This window comes from Corvus kubaryi, unplaced genomic scaffold, assembly GCF_017639235.1.
Source record: "Corvus kubaryi isolate FWS band 111438036 unplaced genomic scaffold, C.kubaryi_AGA036_p1.0 133, whole genome shotgun sequence".
NCBI classification, from domain to species: Eukaryota; Metazoa; Chordata; class Aves; order Passeriformes; family Corvidae; genus Corvus; species Corvus kubaryi.
Window position 1 is genome coordinate 23,118,487 of NW_024580667.1, and position 23,661 is coordinate 23,142,147.

At 42.3% G+C, this 23,661-nt stretch overlaps 2 protein-coding genes across 5 annotated transcripts in view; one reads left to right on the forward strand and one right to left on the reverse strand.

Annotated features, from left to right (window-relative positions):
• TMEM255B (transmembrane protein 255B) overlaps nt 1-1,573 on the forward strand; it is a 66,180-nt gene extending 64,607 nt beyond the window's left edge. For all 4 annotated transcript variants that reach the window (XM_042039374.1, XM_042039388.1, XM_042039381.1 and 1 more), the window contains one exon: nt 972-1,573. In XM_042039374.1, coding sequence (XP_041895308.1) covers nt 972-1,139 — 168 coding nt within the window. In that variant the 3' untranslated portion in view covers nt 1,140-1,573. The remainder of the gene's footprint in view (nt 1-971) is intronic.
• A 4,100-nt stretch (nt 1,574-5,673) lies between these two features.
• GAS6 (growth arrest specific 6) overlaps nt 5,674-23,661 on the reverse strand; it is a 36,290-nt gene continuing 18,302 nt past the window's right edge. The window contains exons 7-15 of the mRNA XM_042032956.1: nt 22,639-22,764; nt 20,546-20,667; nt 20,312-20,430; nt 19,731-19,920; nt 14,154-14,318; nt 12,438-12,606; nt 10,652-10,824; nt 9,630-9,855; nt 5,674-6,256 (exon numbers count right to left, since the gene is read on the reverse strand). Coding sequence (XP_041888890.1) covers nt 6,105-6,256; nt 9,630-9,855; nt 10,652-10,824; nt 12,438-12,606; nt 14,154-14,318; nt 19,731-19,920; nt 20,312-20,430; nt 20,546-20,667; nt 22,639-22,764 — 1,442 coding nt within the window. The 3' untranslated portion in view covers nt 5,674-6,104. The remainder of the gene's footprint in view (nt 6,257-9,629; nt 9,856-10,651; nt 10,825-12,437; nt 12,607-14,153; nt 14,319-19,730; nt 19,921-20,311; nt 20,431-20,545; nt 20,668-22,638; nt 22,765-23,661) is intronic.

A 23,661-nucleotide genomic window follows, 5' to 3' on the forward strand; every position in this document is an offset into this window, starting at 1 on the left:
ACTTAACTGTCGTCTGCTTCCATTGCTTGAGAGCTGGAGGCTGAATCCATGGGGCTAGAGGTCTGAGGTCTTCATGTTGCATCTAAGGGCTTCAAGCTGCTGGATTCAGACCTGCTCAGATGGTTGTAGTCCTTAATTCCAATCTCTCATGAAAAAGATCCATGATTACTTTATCTTGTTTTTAAATTCCAGACACCTAAAGTTCACTTAAAGCCTGAACCTGAGGGGAGCTGAGCCCAAGTCTTCAGCTGAAGTCCTTAGACTGGCATGTGCTGGGGAGGAGTGAAATCCTGACCCTTTTAAAATCAGTGACAAACTTGGTTTAAAACAGTAGTAGGATTTTATCCTGAATAGTATTCCCTACATGCATTCTTTTGTTTTAATGAACCCTGCTTGTTCCTGAAGATGGGCTACTTCCTAAGCTCTATTTATTTTTCATGCCTATTTCATGCAAAGCCCCATCATAGCTGAGACAGCCAAAGAGGGAGACACATGCCTACCTGTGAAATTTTCTGTTAAGAGGAATCTGCATTTGGCAAAGGAATAAGACCTTGCATTTATGCATGCATGTATTGTAAGTGAGATTAATTACATCTGAGGTAATTTAAATTTCACAGTGATGCCTGGAAACGAGCAGCTACACGTAACCTAATCAGTCAGTCAGGTGCTGTGCCTCACCCAGGAAGCCAAGCATCTTTTCCTGCAGAAATTCCTGTTCTGCTCTATTGCCTAGCTGTCTGCGCAATGTCTGTTAAAAACGACTTGGGTTCCAGGTGGAATCTGTCTTGTTCCACTAGACACCATCATTGCTACACTTAAGCAGGTACTTTAGAACTAAAGTTAATGTTGTGCTGCAGCGCATGAGAAATTTAATCATGGGGCTTATTATGTAACACATAGCAAACAACACAGAATTTCAATGGGGTTGTAATCCTTTACTGAAGAAGGTATTTTTCTTTGTCTGATAACAGCCTGCCAGCAATTTTCCAGGAACATCATCTACTGACATTTCTTTATCAGAAGAAACTCAGCCTCCATCTCAGTCCAGCTCCAGCTATGGTCTTCCCCCGAATGCTCCAGCCCTCTATACACCAACTTACTGCTTGCCTGGAGAAAAGCCTCCACCATATGCACCGTAGAACAAATAATTTATTTTAGTAGGTGGTAAGCTTTTATTTTGTTTTTAAGAAACCTCTGGAAACTGCGCTCCGCTTTTACCCACATCTCCCTGTGAGCAGGGCAGAGCCCTGGAAGTATAAGGGCAGGCACATCACCACTCAGTTTGCCTGCAGTCAGATGTACTAGAGCTTTCTGGCTACCATAAGCATGAGGTGTTTCCCTCTCAGTGCACTGTAGAATAGATTTTCTTCAAGAGGAAAAATGAAGAAAACCCTCTGGATACTTGTTCTGCTTTCATAAACCAGTATCGAGGGGTTTTAGCCTGTGTTGTCTGAGTGGGTAGCCGGGAGCTCTCCAAATCAATCACTTTGGGTAGTAAGAGTTTGTTTGCTTGTAGTGTTTAATAAACTTTCTGGTGAAAGTGTTGTACCAATAAAGTGTGGCAATTATTTTACAATAAAGTTCACTGTGTATATTTGGACAGAAACAAAAACAAAAGGAAAACAAAGAAACAGAGGAAGAAGTACCCTACCAAATAGTTTCCTTTTTCAAGTTTCAGATAGAAAGGCTAATTCTATTGGGACTGTTTCAGCTGAACTTTGTGCCAATCTAGTCTGCACAGTAAAATGTCACATTATTGCACTAAAAATGCCATTTCCAGATGAGTATTTTAGGCTGCACTTTAGTGTTCAAATTAATTCCTTTCTAGTGAAAAGAGCACCACAACCAAAACCATTTTAGGTTAAATGCCTCTTATTTATTTTTAAATTAATCCAAGACCTGATGCAAGCATTTTACAGTGACTGAAACAGAGTGAATGAAGTAGCCTAATTCCTTTTTTTATTTATTTATTTTCTCCAAAGGCTAAGATACAATACCTTTGGCAGTGCTATTGACAGGAAAAAAGCCATGTCCCTGTTGTCTGCGCCCTGCCACCTCACTGTGCACCACATTAGGTGGGATTCCTTTAGGCACACACCTGCCATATTTTGGAATAGGAGTACTTACAACAGCATGAAAACCTGTTTAAATGCTGCATCCCTTCACTGCATTTTGCTCCTGCAGGAAGGGTGTTGGTGCTGCTTGCTCCATAGATCGTACAGTCTAGACAGCAATGAAGCTCTAGAAATTTCCTGAAATGCCAAAGAGTAAAACAGGGACTGGAAGGTATTTCTCATTAACATTTTAAGCAGCTGCTCTGTATTATGAAGATATTGAAAAAAACTATATAAACAAAACCAGCTTACTTGACAGTTTCCTTTGAAAGGAAGTGACACCATCAGACCTGCTTAAAATAGAACAAAGAATGATCATCCTTTTACATAATACTTTGCAACTTCTAAGAAAATTCTGTTAATTCATGTGTTGTACCTTTATGGATAAAAGCAGATTCACTACTAATACACGTAAGAAGAGAGATTAATTTATATGGACCATAAAAGGCACCTTTTGTTCAATTAAGTTTTTTCTGAGATACAAGGTTTTAGGCCAGTGATCAGTGATGAGGTGCCTTATGTGTATTGTTGACAAGGTGAGTTATGTGAACGTGGCTGAGAGAAACAGAAGTCAGAGAGAGACCATTGGTTTTGTTTTAAACATTAATATAATGCATCCAAAATGCTTAGTTCTTGTGCAAATCCATGCTGTGAATAGCACAGTCACTCTGATTGTAAGTGAAGCTACACATTTACTTCTTTTTACTTGCTATGAATACTACCAGGAGAACCACCTGGGTTCATTTTGGGGACACAAAGTCCAGAACAGACTTGATCCTTTTGGGCTGAGCACCTAGACTAACTGAACAAGGATGAAATCAGTGTTTCTCTTGGGTTGAAGCAAGTGACTGAGAAGGAATGAATGAATGCTTATTGCAGCTACTTCTTCCTCCAAACATTTCTCCAGTGTGGTACTGCTATAGGGTACAAAAAAAATTTCACCTTTACACAAAAGACAGGCCCCTCCCCCCCCCCCCTTCTGTCAGTCTCCAGACTGAGAAATTCTGAGTTTCTCTTCTCAACCACATTTTGAGTCAGGGTGCATTGTGATCTATGCAAAATATCTTCACTACATGCACACATTATGCAAAGTCCAGGAGCAATTTCTGCTCTGAATTAGAAAATTAAATGCTCTTGTACATGTAACATTTAGTATGGAACTGCAGAGTACCATAACATACCACAGGATTCACATTTCCAGGACCCAGAATAATTCTGGCCTCATAAATAGTGTCACTTACATTAAGACAAAGGTCAGACATGTTTGTGATTAATTTATGCCATGTGGTAGTTTTTTGGGAACTACCACAGAGATCTTACAAAAATACCAGACACAAAACTATTTTGCTAGCATGCTTATTTTGAAAAGAACAAAGTAAAACAGGGCTTGTTTCAGCTTCTTGGTTTAAAAATAGGTGGCTTCTGAGTCTGTACGTTTTTTCACTAGAGCTACTCCAAGTTAAAAAGGTGGGAGATTGTTGTGGCTGAACCCCAGCTGGCAGCTTACCCCAGGCAGCCCCTCACTCACTCTCCCTTGCTGGGACTGGGGAGAGAATCAGAAGGGTAAAAGTGAGAAAACCCATGGGTTGAGATAAAGACAGTTTAATAAGTAAAGCAAAAGCTGCACACACCAGCAAAGCAGAAGAACAAGGAATTCATCCACCACTTCTCGTGAGCAGGTGAGCTATCTCCAGGAAAGCTGGGCAATGTCATGTGTAACATTGGGAAGACAAACACCATCACTCTGGATGTCCCTCCCCTTCCCCTTTTGTCCCCTAGCTTTATGTGCTGATCATGAGGCCATATGGTGTGGGATACTCCCTCTGGTCACTTGGGACCAGCTGTCCTGGCTGTGCCCCTTCCCAGCTCCTTGTGCACCCCCCGCCCCCTCACTGGTGGGTGGGGTGAGAAGCAGAAAAGGTCTTGACACTGTGCAAGCCCTACTCAGCAATGGCTAAAACATCCCAGAGTTACCAACATTGTTTCCAGCACACACCCAAGCTACAGCCCCATACTGGCTGCTGTGAAGAATATTAACCAGAATAAACACAGAGCTGTATTTTGGTAAAGGACTTAAACAACCATGAAAAACATACAGAAAATAAAACACTGAAGTGTGGACATGCTATTAAACAGAGTATCTTCAGGATTTTCGGCTCTTACTGAAGATACTAATTAATCTTTCTTGGGTACTCCATCAAATCACAAATTGATCCAGAGTCATCAGCTGTAACATAAAGCACTTTCAGAAACAACATGATTTCCCTTGTTCAATTAAAAAAAGCAAAACCATAGAACTACTCCTGGTTTTTCCTATCCATGCACAGTCTGCCCGTAAGTTATTACTGTCTAGTGGGATCTTTCCTTTCAAACTTGTGTCTGGTCAGACCTGACAACACATCCTTCTCCAAGTATAAATGAGTAGGTTGGTTGAAAGTGATAGAGTTTTGTTCTTTTCTGCCCTACTGCATTACTGCTGATTGATTTGCTCATGATAAGAAGCTATGATGCCATGTCTAATGGCTAACAGAGTGCCCTCCTCTTCTCTGCTAAACAAAGCAGGGATCCTCGCCAGAAGATATGCTTGGAATAGTCTTGCCTCTCTTTCATCTTTTCCTCTGGGACAGTTGTATCTTCACAGTTTGGTCACAGATGTTGCCACACATGCAGATTATGAGACTAATGTGTCATCTCCTTATCTGCTTAGGGAAAACATAACATGACTGGCCAAGAATAATTTATAAAAGACCTTGGAGAATTGGACCTTTTTCATGTTAGTCCTCTGAAGGATGGTGTAACCTTAGCTACCCTGTACTTGGTTTTTGCACCACAGCATATACCAACAGTACTCAGTTTATTAGTTTGACGCAAGACAAGGACCAAATAAAACAAGAGTTAAGTGATTCAAGGCAGGCTAGGCAAAGCCCATCCCAGCTTCAGAAGGATAGCTGAATAGCTGAACATACTTTATGGCTCTACAACCTCTCCTGCATAAACGCCCACAGACATTCTCACCTCATGCAGTTCAGCCTGGCTAACTCTCACAGCTCAAGCCTCTCTGCTCCCACTAGGCTCACAGTGAATGAGCCAACCTAAAAATGCAGCAGCAAAAATATGTCATCACCAGATAATATTCCCCAATTCTCAACACCTCATCATTTGCTCCAGCAGCTATTGACACAAAAGCCATATGGCTTTCAATTTATTGAGTCTTTTCTTCTAAATGTTTCCTGCTGACCCAACTTTGCTTTCCATTTTCTGTTGACCAAGAGTTTTTCTAAAGGTCACAACTCAGTCTTCTTTCTGTGGTACCAGAAAGAGAAACCCTAGCAATAAGAATAGCAGCCACCATTTGCTCTGCAGCTGAGAAGATATGAAATACTGATGTAAGCACATAAACCCCCCACCCCCTGAAAAAACCACAAAAATCCAAACCAAAAAAGCAGCCCTCCCTCCCCCCCCCCCCCCCACCCCCCGGACAGTGTAACCTCCACATCAGGCACAGTCTGAGTCATTGTGTCCAAATACCAGAATACCGAATAATCTCAGTACAGGTAAATTAAAAACTTGTATGTAAATATTTTATTCTCTTGTATTTTGCAAATCAGAAAGCAGTGTTTGGTAATAAAAAATAATACAGAATTATTATTTTTATTCCAGTCCAGACTCATATATTACCAGGTTTCCCACATGACAGATGAAACCGTCTCTTACAGTCTAAAGACAGCATTCACTTTCAGTATATTCTGTACTTTTGACTTATTTAATATTAGTCTTCTGAACTATTTACAAATATATTACAACCTTTAAACCTCAAAGCAAAGAGTATTTCAGTAATCAATCTGACATAAGGATCAGTAGCTTCTACATAACTTCAGTGTTTAAGAGAAACTATACACGCAGTGCGGTAGATCTGAATAATTTATATCTTTTAAAAAAAGAAAAGCATTGAAAGTTTCTGAGTATAAAACTTTCGCATTGCAGTGGTACCTACTGACCCTCCTTGACTGGAGGACAGGAATGTGAGGTGATGTCATTGTGCTTGTAGAGAGCCTCATCTAAGTCCAGTGCCGTGTTGCTCAGCTTGAGGGTCATGCAGCCGTGGTAGGACGCGGTGACCGGAGTGGAAGTGACAGGAACGTCTGTCAGAAACGGGAGATAAATATCTCTGACAGCTGCTTTTAAATAAATACCTGCCCTACCTAGGCTCAGATAGCTATCACTTCAACGAATTCAAGCTCACCTCTTTCCATGCTAGGGTTTCTACCTCCCCCTGCCCCTCTCTCCAGAAGGCAAGAGCAGAATCCCAGACGTGAGGAAAACACCATCTGTTCTGGTGCTCAAAAGCCCTTCTCCCAGGCTGAACCCTTCCTCAGCTGCTCTGTGTCTCTGAAAGGCCTCCAAACCTGATGAAACCATGAAACCTTTGCTGCACAGCAGCAAGGCTTTGCTGCAGTGGCACAATGTGCTCACATGGCTTTCCAGCCCCATGTTTTCCCCCCCTCCATCTCTGAACCCTCTGCTTTGTCATTAGTGGAGAGGTTAGACCTTCCTCTAATGCTCTTTCTCTTCAAAACAGTTTCCAAAAGATTGTAGGAAGAACTTTATGACAGGAAAGCACTTCCCATATGCAGCCTCTACCACTGTCTGGACTCATCTTTACCACAATTTTGCTGTGTATAAGCACAGGGAGGTTGCCGGCCTTCATCAGCAAGGTGCTGGAATGCATCAGTTGAATTGGTCAGACTAATGAGACTAATTTTTACTGTGGAGATCCACTGGTGACGTTCTTTTAATCAGTTTACCAGCGGCAGAAAACAGATGGCAAGGAAGAAGACACTAAGCACAATCCAATAGACCAGAGGAAATTAGTCAGTCTTAGTACTAACTTCTGTAATATCACATACACACTGATTGCAAACAAACAAAAAACCCCACACAGTAACATAACGACAAGAAAATTGACATGAGCTGTGTCCTCTACCGTTCCCCAAAGGTCATTAGTTTATTTACAACCCAAAGCTGACCCAATCAAACTGGTTGTGCAATGGAAAATAATAAATGTCTCAAAGAATATTTAACAGTGATTCAGGTAGCTAAATAAACCATTTATCTTTACATCGAAGCAAGGACAACTTGAACAATAGGTTGTCCTGTTGAGCCAAGATTATCTGAAATTTAAAGTGTTCTGCCTGGAGAACAGGGCTGATGTGATCAGACACAGTTCAGACAGTATCTAGGACTGAGTGGGAGAGAGAACATTTATGGGAGATCTGTAAGCCACAAAGAAATACTATAAATCTTTTCAGCTTCCTGGATGAGAAGTACCATTGCTCGGTAGTTGCTTTAACTAATGATGTTACCTCTCCATTTACCAACGTTCATCTGCAAAGTCTGCTTAAAGGAATGCAGCATCTCTGTTGTAATACCTCACATGAATGTAAACTAAATTTTGAGTCAGAAGAAGTTGAAGTTGTGGCTTAACAGCCTGACGACTCGCCTAAGGAATCAAGCAGATTGCTGTTACATGTGCCACAGGGCTGACTGAGAGACAGTGTGGGCTTTCAGATGGATTTGTAAGAGGTTAAAAAAATAATTTTTTTTTCTTTGTGTTATAGTTGTAAATCACGTGAAATATTTAATTTTCTGTTATGACTAGAAATGGATCTGTCCAAAGTGTGGTTATGTAAAGATTTGGAAGCCTAGTTTAAAGGTTCCTTTACCTGGTGGAATGCATATTTCCTGAAAAAACACCTATGCATCACATAAATTACATCATTTAGGATTTACAAGAACTGAAAAGCCTATAGAAAATGTAATAAATGTCTACATGTTCCCTTTTATCTGTTGAAACTCTAAGTAGTATTTCTTCCACATCTGCAATATTAACTGTGCTTAGGATCAGACATATTACATATTTGGACCCAGAATTCTTTCTTTATTTGTGGCAATGGAATAAAGACGTGAAGTTTGACCACTATACTGTTTTTTCCACAGGGTATGGAAGCACGGAAAAACCAAAAACTACGTAATGTTTTCAAAATCTGAATGAGCCAAACTCACTTAGATCTGACCATTCGGTATTGCTACTTAACCCGGAGTGATTAATCCAGCTGAAGTGCTGAAATGTTTATTTGCTTGGCAAATAACAGGGTTTCTCATGCAAGCGCTGGGTTCCTCTCAATGGCGAAAGCAGAGCACTGGCAGAAATTCCCGTTGCTACGCACAACAGATCAGAGAGAGGATAGCAGCTAAACCTACAGCAGCCAGCTGAGTCTGAACTGCCACAGCCATGGTATCTCACACTCAGTTCTGGCAAATCAAAAACGGTGCTGCACCAGCACAGGTAGTCTAAGCAAACCATAGAGAACTTGGGACAGTGACAGAATGGGATGATCACCTGAGCTGTGGAAGTCTCTGCTGTGCATCTGAGAGCTACTTAAAAGAAAGCAGGCGACGTCTCTTGCCTGTGCAATGGCCAGCTTGGATAATTCAATCTGAGACTGGAAAATGCTACGCTGGGGATTCCAGCCTTGTTCCTGCCAGTGTGTGAACGTGCCAGAGTATGTGGCCTCCCCTTTCAGGTGTGACTGGCAGCCATCTGCATCATCAGCATAAATCCTCTGTAAACTCTTGCTCATGGTGGGGACAGCCTCACCATGTGTCATAGTATATGTGGCACCTTAGCCACCCTGTTCCAGCCTGACTGCTTCAGCACCTACCAAGAGGCCAACATTTGTGCCTCTCCCTTGCTTGGGCAAGTAAGGGCAAGACTTTGCTTAGCTGCTGGCATCATGTGCATCAGAAACTAAGTGTTTCCTTAATAGCATTCCTCAGCAGAAGGGACAGATAAACCTGTTCAGCCAGAACAAGAAACAAACTCCCAAACTTGGCCAATATTCATGATTCAGGTGAAAGTTTAATCTCACAAGCTCAGAAGAGAGGAGCAAACTGACCTCCCAGTAGAAACCCTGTTGTTGTGGAAAAGACAGAGAAAGTATAAATGGTGTTAATCCCTTGGTTGTGCCCTACCTGCCCTCTGCTGGGAGGCAGTCAGTTAACTGTGTTGTGCTGTGATCAGTTCAAAGAGACCATCAGCCAGGGAGAATCACCACACTAGGCTTCCCAAGGTTCAGGTAAAGCAACTCGAGTCCCTAGTACTCCCCTCAAGGAGTGCTGCCATGGGTTCATTACATTAATGAAGCACTGCAGGAACCTGCAGTCCAGCTCCTATGGATTTTACCAGGTTTAAGATAATAACCCAGCTTATAGCTATCCTTCAGATAAATCATTCCTATTGTTGAACAAGCAAAACCTCCTCTTTCTATTTTTGCCTCCAGCTGTCCTCAGAAGGACACAAACATTCAAGGAAGGTGCAACTCCATATCTGTTGTGTGCCTGCACTGCAGACAAAGCCTGCTCAAGCAGAAACAGGAGTCTCACAGCTTGAACAGAAACAGTTTTCCTGACTCCCAGCTCAGCAAGGTGGTCCATGGTACAAAACTGGAGACTCACCTGGCAATCCTCCCACGTATGTCTTCGTTGACTGCAAAGAGCTCTCCAAGATGGACAGACTGTCCTCCAACTCAGAGATGCTTAGTTCACTCTCTCCTGCTACCCCATCTACCCTCAGGGATAAGTGATCTTTCTTGAGGAGGATGTCTATAGAGTGTTCCTTCTTATCACAGAGATTTATTGCCAGTCTGGACACAACTGTGTTCTCCAAGGCCACAATGATAAACTGAACAGCAGGGGAAAGAAAGAAAAACAGGTAGTGAGCAGAAAAATACCTAGCCACAATTACTAGTACCAGGATGACCCCAGTGTGGCCTTTATTACAAATATTTTGCAGAGCCTCCAGAGAATTAGGCTTATTATTATTGCTGTTTGTATTCTGAGTTCATTTGCATAGATGAAAAGCCAATGAATCAGTGGGATTAATTTTTGAAACCATGTTTCCTCAGAGAGAGCTCTTAGTGGGGTCTTGCAGAAGTCATTATATTGCACTGGAACCAAACTGACTGGAGCTGCTGTACTATAAATCAAAATTGGCTCATGAGATTTAGAGAAATCCTCCCTAGTTTACCCTTGTGGAATGCCAGAATCTAGCCATCTATTATGAATGCCATCAAATAGTAGCTTCAACACTCCACCAAAACTGGCCTTTCCCAGCACCTTCCCTACACCTAAAGCCTGTCTCTTGGCTACCTTGGGACAGTTACTGATAAGAGAGAATGGAAATCCCTGGTTTATGGCACTAAACAGTTTCTGTGCCAGAAAAAAAAAAGTATGCCTGCATTCAAGAGAGCAGTTCCATCTTTTACCTAGGCCACATTTGCAAAGAGCCCCCTATTAGCAGCTGACACACATCTCTAAGAGGCAGAACTTCGGTGCCAGTCAAGTACGGTTTTTTCAGACCATGCTCTGAACAGGTGGGACAAATAAGGAGGCAGGCAGCAAACCTGACAACTGTTTTTGAAAATGACTTCCAGTTACCAGGAAACAGCAAGGAAACTTCTCTACAAAAGTACTTGTACCTGACGTTTCAGTTTCTTTGTGGAGTGATAGTCAATCAGAGACAGTGATAGAGGGACAGATGCTTCTTCTGTAACTAGGGCAAACAGCACACCAGTATCTGTTGCTGGTTGAATTACAGCATTTACTTCGATTTCCCAATTTGTCTTGGTTTCATTTCCAGAAGAAGGTTGCACTACAGAAAAGAAATGCATAGGACAATGTATCAAATGGGTAAGCTGTTCAATTTCTCTCTGGAGAAGAGCATAGGCAGATGAGCATCTGGAGAGACTGCCACCTTTCTTTTATTAAAAAAAATATAATTCCAAAGCACCTGAACATAAAATCAGTCAAGAAAATGGCATCAGTTTCCTCTTGCTACCTTATGCATTCTGCTGCTTTTCAGAACGTCAAAGGATAACATTAAGCTTTTTTTATCACAAAGAGTTAGTCAAATTCTCATGGCTGCCAATCTGACACATTCAAAGAACTTCTGCAAGATAGGTCAATCAGAAACCAATTTTTGAACCAGTCTGCCCAAAGATCATTGAGAAATCTAAGTTGAAATTTGACATGCAGGAAACATTTCTATGAAAGCCTGTATTAAACTCAAAAATTATATAAGCATACTACACTCATCACCTACTCAAACTCTTCCTGATGACCAACCTCTCAGAAGTGTGACATGTTTTATTTCACCTATTGAACCCTGAATTAAACTTTCTGATATCTTCTTACTCCCTCAGTGCCCTTGTAATTTAAAAGCTAATGCAGGCTGTAAAGAAAGATCTCAATCCTGCTCCTGCAACCTCCCTTCACAGGAGTATTAGCTTTACAATTCACCACATCTTGAAATACAATAATGCATTCTTTATAAAGCTTACCACTACAAAGCAGAAAAAATAAGAGAGAGAGAGAGAGAGAAATTGTTTGGAAAAAAAAAATGCAGGTGCTGAGGCCTTATCTCAGCCAAGTGCTGTCATCTGCACTTCACCTGCACTTTAGATGCTGCCTTGTCTTTACTTTGCAACTTTTGAATCCATGTGCTAAGTAGTAAGACAAGACACCTGGTACTCCCTAATTTACAATGGAACAGCAGAAAAATCTATATGACGCTGAAGAGATGGCTCCTGCAGAGCAGACTTACACACCACACTGAAATAGATGGTCAGCATTTGTGTGGGTTCAGAAATACTGATAGCTGATTACACAGATAAGCAAACACAATAATCTAGAACAACAAAAAGTGCCTTTCTGAGTGCTACATTAGGACGGACAAGTTTGGTTTGAAACTTATTATTACTGTATGCCAGTTTAATTGGTTTCTATCAGAAATATGCTTAGTGCATTTGTCCCAAGTGTAAGTAATGACACCCCATGATTAAAAGTGAATCCGAGACAATAGACCATATTAATTTTTCTGTCTATCCTAAACTCGAGATACAGCAGGATGGCTTGCAGGTCTCCCAGCTGAGCAGAAAACAATGGTAAGGACTGGACGCAGAAGCATGTAAGCTGCTGACAGGGAGATGTAAAGCCTCTAAGGCTGAGGATGAGCTGGAGCCAGTCTGGCTGTGAAATGTACTCCTGGAATGACACAGAGAGAACCTAATCCATGCTGTGCATATTTTCACTGGCTTGAACTATCATATATAGGCCTTCCTTAGCTATGAATCAATCACAAGTTTAGTATTTTCTGCATCAATCAACAATGAATCTGGCATACATCTAAGTTTTACACTGTTTATTAACCAGGTATGGTTAATGGCAGGACACCAGGTCAGAAATAAAAAAACCCAGCCAACTTACTGTAAGTAAGATTAAACACAGCAAAACCTCGGCCAGGATAGAAAGACCCTCGTCCTGCTACAGCAAAGCACTGCATCTTTTCATTCATCTTTATGGTCTCCTGGATAGAGGTGTCCTCCCCATTCAGCCAGTTCCACGCCCGCATGCAACCATCCAGCCGAGGGTTTATCTAGGAAGATAAAGCAGTGTCTTATGCCTCAAACTATTGTTCAGTGAAGAAGAATTGGGTGCAAAGGAATACCGAGTTATATTATGATATTAAACAGTAGAAATAATTTTGACGTGTTATGCACATGCAAACCAACAGGCAGCAACCCCAATCCTCCAACCCCAAGCACATGAGCAGTCAGTATTCCCCAGGAAACTCCTGAGCTCAGCTTGTCTCCACAGGACAGAAGGGCACTAGCTAGTGCAGGTGCTGATTTGGTTGTATTGATTCTCTAAGTTTCTCTGTGTGTTGCCCATCATTAGTACAACTTATTTCTAAAGCTCCGTAGCCAAAGCTCCGTCATTCTGCATTGCAAATGCTGGAAACTAACTTGAGGCTGAAAATGCAATCCTTTTGTCATTGCAAACAGCCTGCATGACACACAAGACTGACATTGGACCTGATCATGGTATAAGTTTTTGGGTTCTGGCTCAAGGAGGGGTGCCTGCACCACAAGACAGACACACCACTCCGAACACACCTCATACCTTCCAGCTTCTAGTTAGGCCGTCTGGTACCAAACATCAGCATTAAAATGTGCGTCAGTGTGTAAAGAGCAAGCTCCTTGCAAAGCCTCTAAATCAGCACCACTACTCCCAATTAACTGAAGGAGAGACAGAATTAAGTGTCTGAGCCAGGATAAAGCCCTGAGGAGTTTTTGGCTCTCAGTCCTAGATTCTGACTACACCCTGAGCTTACTGTTTCCCATATGCAGTGGCCCTGAATGACTTCTTGTGAGGCACAGGAGCTGTGAGGCTCAGCTGCTGCACTCCCAGCCACGGAGCCACAAGCTTGTCACCTCATTTAGGAATAAGATGCAAATTTGGGTTTCAAGGTGCCAACTCTGCTTGTGGTGGATGTTCAAACCAGCCTGAGAAGCAGCTATTCCAGAAACACAGCAATCATCCAGTCTCACCCAAGAAATGCCTTAACTTTTATTCATATGCTGTATGTTCATATTCATATGCTGTTCATATTTCCTCCTCAATTAGGAGGAAATAAAGAAAAATAAGCTTCTGTTTTTCCTTGGGTCTCACTAAACTGAAACAGCAAACACAAGCAGCAAATTGTGATATGTTATACGTGAAGCAAAAATTTTGGTCGCAACACAAAAAGTGCCCCTGATGTTGGTTCCAGACTTAGCAGGCACAGTGGCACCTTCACACAGCAGTGTGCCCACCAACCCCTCCCCAGGCCACTCATGCTCTCCAAGCCAGCATGACCACTGTGAATTTTGTCATGTGCTCCAGTTTTGCTGTGCCCTAATTCTGCAGGTGGGATACATCTCACCCAAACTTACCAATTTAAAAATCTGGAGTCTCAACTTTGCTACTGGCTTAGGCTCCTGCTATAGTCAATGGACAGAAAGCTGTATCCAGAAGATGATAATTCTGCCTGTTTCAGGGCAGGTTGAACTTCTCTCAGGAAGGACTGACATTACCCCAAGAGAAGAGGAAATCAAGCTCTTCAGGCATGCAAAGGAACACAAGTGATCATGCTATACTTACTGGTAGAATGAGGTCCTTTGTTTTGAAAGGAATGCCTCCTACTGTCAAATTCAGCTGATACACTCCCTTGTCTAGAGTAAACAGGTCCCCTGAGACAGCTATTTTCATAACTGCATCCCTGTTGACCTTTATAATCAAATTTCTTTCGAGTTCCTCAACAGAGATCTGAAAAAGTAAAATTCCAAATTGAATACTTAAGTATGAAAAGAACTTAGTGTCTGCAGCCTCAGGTACAGGACATACCCCAGTGAAATCCCCAAGACAAATAAATATTTTCAGTCCCCAAACCTCTTTGTTTACCTTTTAAGTTACATTCCACCTTGATACGTAAATCTACTCTAGAAAATAGTCTGTGGTTACCCTTATTGGTGAAGACAGTCCAGCTACTTCAAAACAGCTACAGAAAAACGTGAGTGGATTAGCTACATGACTTTTGTAGGTTGCTTTATGCAAAATGTAGATGCAGTAATGAGTTATTAATGAGAAACTTCCTATTGCAACTGCATGTGAAAGGAAAAGCTGGAACAAAAAACAAGATGTCTTTTGTTGGATCAGTGGAAGATAACACAGAAGCCTCCCAGACCCAGTCTTTGAATACCGACCTCTGCAGAAAGCACAACAGATGATGTAATTTTTGAGAGGGTAATAAAAATGTGTAAGGCAATAACTTTTCTCTGAAAAAAGCATCTGCAAGTTTTCCCTCCATGTCTCCAAAAAGCTACTTCTAGGAAGATTCTTTTACCACTGAAATTTCAAAAAAAAAGTCATCCTTTTGATTATGACCAGGCTTCACAAGGAAGCACTATAAAGCTTCTGTGGAGGGAGAGGTGAAGCCCAAAGCTGATGCACCAGACTGCTGAACAGCAGCCAAGATACTGCTGCCTTGGAACCTGGGTCCTGCTACCAACAGAGTGTTCTATGACTGTAGCAGAAGACAATCCCAATCTTCCTGTAGAGCAGAAGAAAGGAACACACCTCCACTCTTTCATAATCTTCTTCCCACTTTATGACAGATTCTCCACCTACCCACTCTTCATCTGTACAGCTCTGTTCCCTGGGACACCCAGATGCTGCTTCCATCAGTGAGCTGCTGTACAGAGCCAGTTAGCTATTTCAGAGGACATTTAGGCATGTCCTTCCCTCTCCCTGCTAGCTGGCCAGGTCTTGAGCACCCTTCTCTCTGCATTTTGACTAGCTGTCCCAAAATCGCTCTTATCAGCTATTCTGAGCTCTTGTTCTGTGGCTATAGCATAAAGGAGGACAGGGTTGAGCAGGTTTATACCTGGGAACTCCCTTTGGATTGCAGTCTTCAGTAATGAAGATAAAGTGAATTTGATAGTTGAAAAGGTTATTCACAGACTTTCCTCTTCTCATGAACCTTTTTTCTTCTCTTGTGGATTCCAGTATAATCTGGAATTTATTGCTACATACTGTATTGCTACAACACTGTTTACAACTGGTGTGTTGCTCTCTGCCATATCCTACAGAACATGAATTTGTCTGCAGCTTGCTTGTTTAAAGTAGCACCTACACCTCCTGACTGCATCCCATGGAGACACAGAAACCAGTCTCAAAAAGGTAAATTTTGGGTATTGGAAAGTTGTAAGGCCCATTCAGCATGTGGGAACATAAGCCCAGATGCCCTGGCAGCCACAGCCCAACTGGCTGAGCTACACAGGCTATGTAGCCAAAAACTCAAACAGACACCTCTGCTCAGTGCCGTGGTCACTGCTGCCCTGATGCTCCGAGGTATGGAGTGCCACAAGGAGCTGGCACAGACCATCTCCCTGCTCCGAGCACAGACAGTGGGCAGACACAGAGCAAATGAGAATCAGGAAAAGCTGGCTGCAGCAGTGCCCATACTGTGCTTCCTCTGTGAAGAAATCCTACTACTTACAGGGCTACCAGAATTCAGAGCCTTCTAAAATTTTCTTAGATTGTATAGCAAGTAATAACACAGACATTAGGAAAAAGTATATTCTGAGTTCTCAGCTGCATCTGATCTTTAATACAAGCAAACCCAAATCAGTGAAAACTTCCGTAAGAGAAGGGGTTAATCCCTGTGGCAATTCTAACAGATTCCAGTTTAGGAAATTACATTCTGCCTACTTCACAATGCCCTTTGGCTGTTTAAACTCCTGCTTCTTATAGTCAAAACTTAATTGCTGGTGCACCACCATCACCTACAAATCAAAAGGGGAAGCATTTCAGTAGTTAGCATCCTGCTCCAATTCCCTGCTCTTGTGGCAAGGAGAAGCTACTTGCTGCCTGCCACCATGACCCAGGGACATTCAGGACAGCTCTCATAGCTAAGGGTTCCCATATGGTTAGCCATAAGGGCAGTCAGCTTTGTGTTTTGGATTCATGCCCTGGATAGTTCATAGCACACAGCCAGCAGTTTGCTGAAAAGCAAGTGGACAGCACTGAAAAGGGACAGAACTACAGTCAGCCACAGGGCTAAAGCCAAATACCAATCTTGTAATTGCTTAACTTTCAGCCCTGACACTTTACAGTGCGGGTAAGTTCTTATTTTTGCTAACCAGACTGTGTCCTCAGAGCAGTACTAAACTGAACACTGAAAATAAGACAAAATGATGACTGTTTTTGGAAATGCAAAACAAACAGAAGGCGAGTGCATTCTCTATTATCATAATTTAATACATGCCACTTCATCCAGCTGGATTACACACAAATAACCGCATTAAAAGTCTTTCCTGAGGCTTGCTTGTGTTTTTAATGCTCGTTCAATGGTCATTTCAAAATATCTTAGGAGGGACCAACACCAGAGAAAATACCTAGCTAGAAATATTGGCCTGAAGTTTTGAAAATGCCATCGTATTTCTGTTGAAGTATGCAACTTTTGCTCAAGCGACGAGAACACTGCTGGTGGTTTTTCATATGTTTTGCTTTTAAATACCATTGTTTTTCCACCTGCTGAAAGTTAAAAGGTAAAATTGCTGTTTTCTCGCAACCCATATGAAGTTCTCTCCAGTATCCAAAGTCCTCTGGTTAAGATCTAACCAAAACCAAGGGCTTGATTCTGTGCATACTGAAGTCCAGACTAAAGCTCACAACTGCACTTGAGCCTGGACTGTGACCTCTGAAGATTGTTGGGGCTGTGCTTCATAGAAGGTGAGGCTGCAAAGTACACACAAATCCATGATTAAAATGAAATGTGTGGCTACATGCTTTGTAATAGGAGACAGATAAAAAGAAATCCGTAAACAGGGCTCCCTGAATTAAAAACCATGCCAGAAAGAGAAAAAAGGAGAAAGGAGGGAGGGGATAAAATGTAGGAACATGTTTATAGTTCTATCACTCAACCATATAGATTAAATTGCATTTAGAGGTGTGCGACACTAGATGTCAAGCAGAAGAGAGCCAAGTACCTCTAGGGTGAAAGCAAGAGATAAGAAAATACAGCAGAGAAAGGAGAAATCAACAGCCCCCACAGCAAACCAGGCAAGGTCCCAAGTCTCAAAGGTGTCAACCATGAAGTCAAGAGACTAAAGGCTTTTTCCTACTGCTGCTGTTCATCCATGGGTAAATCCTTCTGCTTTAGAGCACTCTTTCCCTTTGGGAGGCAGTCACCAGAGCTATGGCCACCGACCTGCTCCAGGCACACATTCCTGTGCCAGCACTGCATGATGCCCTCTCCTCCATTTGTGCCGTATTATCTATGCCTCTGGCAGCTGCCCAGCCCTGCTCAGCCCACATGCAGGAACACCTCTGCCCCTACCCCATCAGTGTGGGTCCTGCCCACCTGCCTCACAGAGCACCCACAGCTTGGTCTGTACTGTCCCAAAAAGCCCTCAGGAAGGATTTCTGAGGGATTTACACAGTCTCTCGGAAAATGCTCAGGGTGTGTTGCTGCAGCAACTCAGCCAGACAATGTCTTGGTTGGGATGATACCTGGGGATAAGAACCCTGACGCTGATAACTGGCAGGAGACCAATAACCCTTGCCTAAACATGACATGTGCTTTTATCACACTGCCTTGTCTCCCTGAAGAAAGAAAATACATTTCAGCTGTGTGCCCTCAAACTAATATGGGGTAGTTTGTAATTATCTCATAATGAGGTCTGGAACTTAACAAGTATGTTAGGTCCTGTGTTAAATGAATTAGCTTGGTAACTGCTGATTTTTGTGACTCCCAAGTCACCCCAGTAGCATCCACTCTGCTTTTCACATCTTCTGTCACCATCCTCTCTTTGCAGGCAATTACAATTGTCGTATTTCAATCTAGCAGAACAACTCCTACCATAAAATTCAGTAAGAACTGGCTTGAAGCTATTCTTGTATGTAAAGATACAGCTTGTCACACATTTTGTCTACAGCTTCACTGAACCTCTCCAGTTCTCCATTTGGAATCTAAAATTGTTTCACTGACACAAAAGGAACTAAACCAAACATCACCTCATCTGCTGAAAACATTACCAAATGTCAGTAGTTGATAGTGAATGTATTCAAGGACTTCATTATTTATTAATTAGAATCAAATTTTTTCCCACCTTGCTTATTTCTTTAACGTATAATTTTGAGTTTTTATATACTAAAAAATGTAAACCAGCAAATGATTCACAGTTACCTGTATCTGCATTTGTCTCGTATGTGAGTGAGTTGAGAACTTCCCACCCACTCCCCAAGAGGCACATCAACTTAAAAGTTAAAATAACTAATTAAGTAAGAAAAAATGAAAGGAGAGGAAAAGGCAGAAGTGAGAAAGCATGTATAAACTGCTCGTCTAGTGTAGATCATACTGCAGGATGTTTTTCATGATCCTGTCACAAATGGTAACAACCATAATGCTACCCAAATCACCAGTCAATGTTCTGTGAGAGTGCCAAGAGGAACGAATCCTTCCAATCCGTACAATCTCATGAGGTTGCTGGGATTACAGTATCAGTAAACAGATGTTTCATGGGTTACAGTGGTAGTGCTGGGTTGACAGTTGGACTTGATGATTTTAGAGGTCTCTTCCAACCTTGATGATTCTGTGATTCTCTAATAGACCCCAGTATCTTTACAAGGGAAACAGTCTATTTTGTATATAAACGGGCCTGAAGACTTTATAAAAAGGATACTGTAGCATAAGAGATTTGTCAAGGCCTCAGACAATCTGAGCCCTGTGACTAAACAAATGAATGAATAAACAAAAGCAACGACACCCCGTCCCCCCTCCCCCCCCCCCGCCCCAAACACACTTGGAAACTTTCTTAAAAGAACAGAGCTCCTTCCCTCTTACGCACTTCCAGCCCTCACCCAGAGGACATCTTCTTGAACTGACGTGAAGTCATCATAGCTCTACTGCATCTCAAAGGCACTGGTTGTGCAAGTGGTTGCTCTGGTTGTGCAAATTAGAGATGCAGTCTATATTACAATGGATATAAAGCATAATTCAATTTTTTGGGAAAAATATCCCATTCTCACCTTAGAATGTATAACATACTGGCATGCATTTAATGGATAGATAGGTCGGAAAAGCATTTTCCCAAGAGTACAGAAGATCTATCTGCACTTGAGTACATCCCACACAAGCCAAGAAGGAGTAAGACCTCAGCAGGGCTCCGGACTCACCGTTTGCCACATGCCATGGTTGATAATTGGTCCGGTGCTGGTCATGCGACCGATTCCGTTGTATTTCAGCTGCAGCTCTAGCCGTCCTTTGCGCAAAGCCAAGACTATCCATGTGCTGTCTTGATGGCCTCCAGCAAAGAAAAGGATACCTTCAGGATCAAAGGTTCTAAAGTCGAACTCAGCCACAAGTCTGACCACACAGGTGCCAAGAAATAAATTAGTTATGCAGAGTTAAAAAACCACAGAGTACTTTCCATACAGATAGCATCAATTCTAGCAGCTATAAAGCTCTGTTAAAATATACTAGCTTTTAATGCACTCCTAAAAGCCTTAAGATGTGAATACAGCTTTTAAAATATCATCAAAAATAGAGAATACAATACTATATTTCAGTAGCTATCCTAACAGCTCTGTGGTCAAGGCTGCCTTTCTCAATTACTGGTTTGGACAATGTTTAGCCTTACAGAACTTCATAATCCAAGCAACTAATATGAATGTAGGGTCAATTATTATTGTAACAACTCCCTTGCATGCATCAAAGCCACTCAGAGCATTTGACTGTCATTCTAAATTGTCCTCACCTCGTCAGTTGTTTCCTTTTGAAGCGCAGCCTGATAACAGGTGTGCCGCTGAACATCCTCCCCAGGTGTAAGGATTTAATACTCCTTCCAACAGCAAAAGGCACACATGGTATGATGTTCTATAATCAAAACATATTTCTGAGTGCTTATTCTCCTCACACAGCAGAAAGAGAATCAGAGAGTGCTGTAAAGTAAAGGTTTGTTCTGCAGTTACAGCAATGACTGCTGACATACCTCACATGTATTCATGTCCTGAGAAAGTTTCACTCCCCCTCTGCCATCACAATGACAGGTGTAACTCCCTGGTGAGTTGACACAGGTCTGTTCACAGAGCTTTTCTTCACATTCATCTATATCTACACAAAACCAGTGAAGAAGAGAGACAAAACCACTGAGTTTGTTTAAACATGAACCATCTTGGGCTAAAAAAGCATTTTTAGTGCTGTGTTGTAGCACCTTACACTTGAGCATGCCCAAGTGCTCTGTGCCCTGTGCCATATCTTTACAGGAGAGAAGAGTTAAAATCAGCATCTGCACAAAAGGAGGAGCTGTTGACTCCCTTGAAGGCAGGGAGGCCCTGCAGAGAAACCTCAACAAATTAGAGGGCTGGACAATCACCAAATGGATGAAGTTCAACAAGGGAACTTCAAGTTCCAAGTGCTGGATTGTGCACTTGGGATAGGGCAACCCTGGATGTATGAATGGACTGGGGAGTGAGAGGCTGGCAAGCAGTGCCACAGAAAGGGACCTGGGGGTCCTGGTCAATGGCAAGTTGAACCTGAGTCAGCAGTGCCCTGGCAGCCAGGAGGGCCAACCCTGTCCTGGGGGCATCAGGCACAGCATCGCCCGCTGGGCAAGGGAGGGGATTGTCCCACTTTGCTCTGCACTGGGGCAGCCTCACCTCGAGTGCTGGGGGCAGCTTTGGGTGCCACAATATAAAAAAGATATTGAACTATTAGAGAGCATCCAAAGGAGGGAATAAAGATGGTGAAGGGCCTTGAGGGGAAGCTGTGTGAGGAGCAGCTGAGGTCATTTGGTCTGTTCAGCCTGGAGAAGAGGAGACTGAGGAGAGACCTCATTGCAGTTACAACTTCCCCGTGAGGCAAAGAGGAGGGGCAGGCACTGATCTCTTCTCTCTGGTGACCAATGACAGGATCCAAGGGAATGGCCTGAAATTGTGTCAGGGGAGGTTTAGAGTGGATATTAGAAAAAGGTTCTTCACCCAGAGGGTGGTTGGGCACTGGAACAGCTCCCCAGGGAAGTGGTCACAACACCAAGCCTGACAGAGTTCAAGAAGCATTTGGACAATGGTCTTGGGCACATGGTGTGACCCTTGGGGATGGTCCTGTGCAGGGCTGGGAGTTGGACTCTATCCTTGGATTTTTGTGGGTCCCTTCCAACTCAGCTTATTCTGTGAAATCTATTTTCACAGACAGATTCCAGCTGCCCAAAGATACACAGCAAGTCAGTGGGAAGGCAGGAAGCAGAACTCAACTACTTGTCTGCTGGAGCAGAGCCCTGGGCTTTAATTTCTAGACAAAACCTCCTCCCTTCAGGCCCCTTCTGCTATGCCTGTACTGACTGGCTTCTGCTCCTTGAAGTCAGGGACTGCAAATAAAACCTGAGTTTCTCATTCACTGTTTTCTTTTCTTTTTTTTCTTCAGCTGTTTTTTATCTTCTTCACAAACAAATGCCGGAAAGCAAATTGTGATAGCCCACAGGGATCTCTTCAGGCAGAGTTTAACACTTAATGCCCAACAGGACTGGTTGGAGTGTGATTTGAGTCATTACGTTAACTTAGACAAAAGGCAGGGAACGATGCTGGTTTTGGAACACTTTCAAAACATAATCTGTTGGGAAAGCTTGTGGCAGTGTAGCTAGCAGAACTGTGCATGGTTCCAGTACATATTAAGTTCCTAGTTCAGAGTAATACCACAAGAGAGGTTTTGAAAAAACAGCTACTGGTTTGTAACTTTTCTTGTCCTATAAAGAGAGACAGCAATAGGCACAGATGCTTCCGAGCTTTCACCAGATCTTGCACTTGTTGAAAGTTCAAGAAATCTCACTACTCTGGTTTGTACAGCTCGATTCAAGTCATCAAAGACAACTGCAAACTCAATTAACTCAAAGATGACAGCAAGCTCGATGAACTTAAAGGTGACTGCATACTGCAAACTCACTCCCAACTAGGGAAAGGGAACAGAACTCCAGTATGTAAGCAGGATTAAAAAGAAATAAAAAAGCTTTTACTGAAGCCTGAAACTAAATTTCTGGGGTTCTACAGATTTAAATTATATAATAAATGCTAACATATTTCTTGAGCTTACCCTGACAAGTTTTTTTCACGTCATCGTACTTGTAGCCTGCATCGCAAAGACATTCATACGAGCTTATTAAATTTTTACAATGAGCTTCTCCACAGATATCTGCTGATGCTGTGCATTCATCTATGTCTGCAAAACAAGCAATTAAACAACATGACTTCAGAGAAGTATAATCACTTTACTGTTTACACACCGGAGTGAGCTTAGGGCAAGAAGATCCCTACATAATTTTGGAAAATCAAAAAACCAGTATCTTTAAGAACCTACTTTTAGGGTTAGCTAGCTATAAGAAGTGACTTCAAGCTTCAAAATTCAGTTGGTCTTTTTTAGCTTAAGCCATTAACGACCATTAGAAAAAACAATGCAGAGTGAACCAGGAGAAAAACTGTAGAACAAAACAACTACCACAAAACCAAAAAGCCTCACTCTCCCCACTCAGGGGGACTGAAGCTGCAGGTTGAAAAAGCAACAGGCAGAAATTTGGGAGCAGCAGCATGAATTTTACCAAAACACTGAAGGAACACTCAGCCTGTAGCACTTCACAGATTGCTGTTCTGTGTCCCCAGACAGGCAGAGAGTAACTTTTCATACATTAACAAAGCTAAGATCTAAATCTGTTGGTCTGTAGTGGCAAAGGAGAATTGAAGCAGCCCAATCTGTCACAGAGAACAAGCTGTGCCAGAGAGATGTAGGGTTTCACCATGAAGGTAGGCAAAGTACTGGAAGTCCATAAAAAAACCTGAGTGTTTTCCTCACATGTTAACTAATACCCCGCAGAATCCTGGTGTTGACAAAACATTTGCAGTATATTGAGAGTTCAATATTTACTTTTGCTTTCTAGTATGTGTTAAAACTACAATTACACATTACTGTTGTTGATTTTCCCACGTATGAGTGAACTGGCTGAGTACCCTGTGTAGCTCAGTCTACAAATCAAGACAAGAGGGAACTTTTGTGTGTATGCTCATGATGACAGGAAACAAACATGGAAAAAAGTCAAAATGCAGTGATAAATCTGAGCTGTCA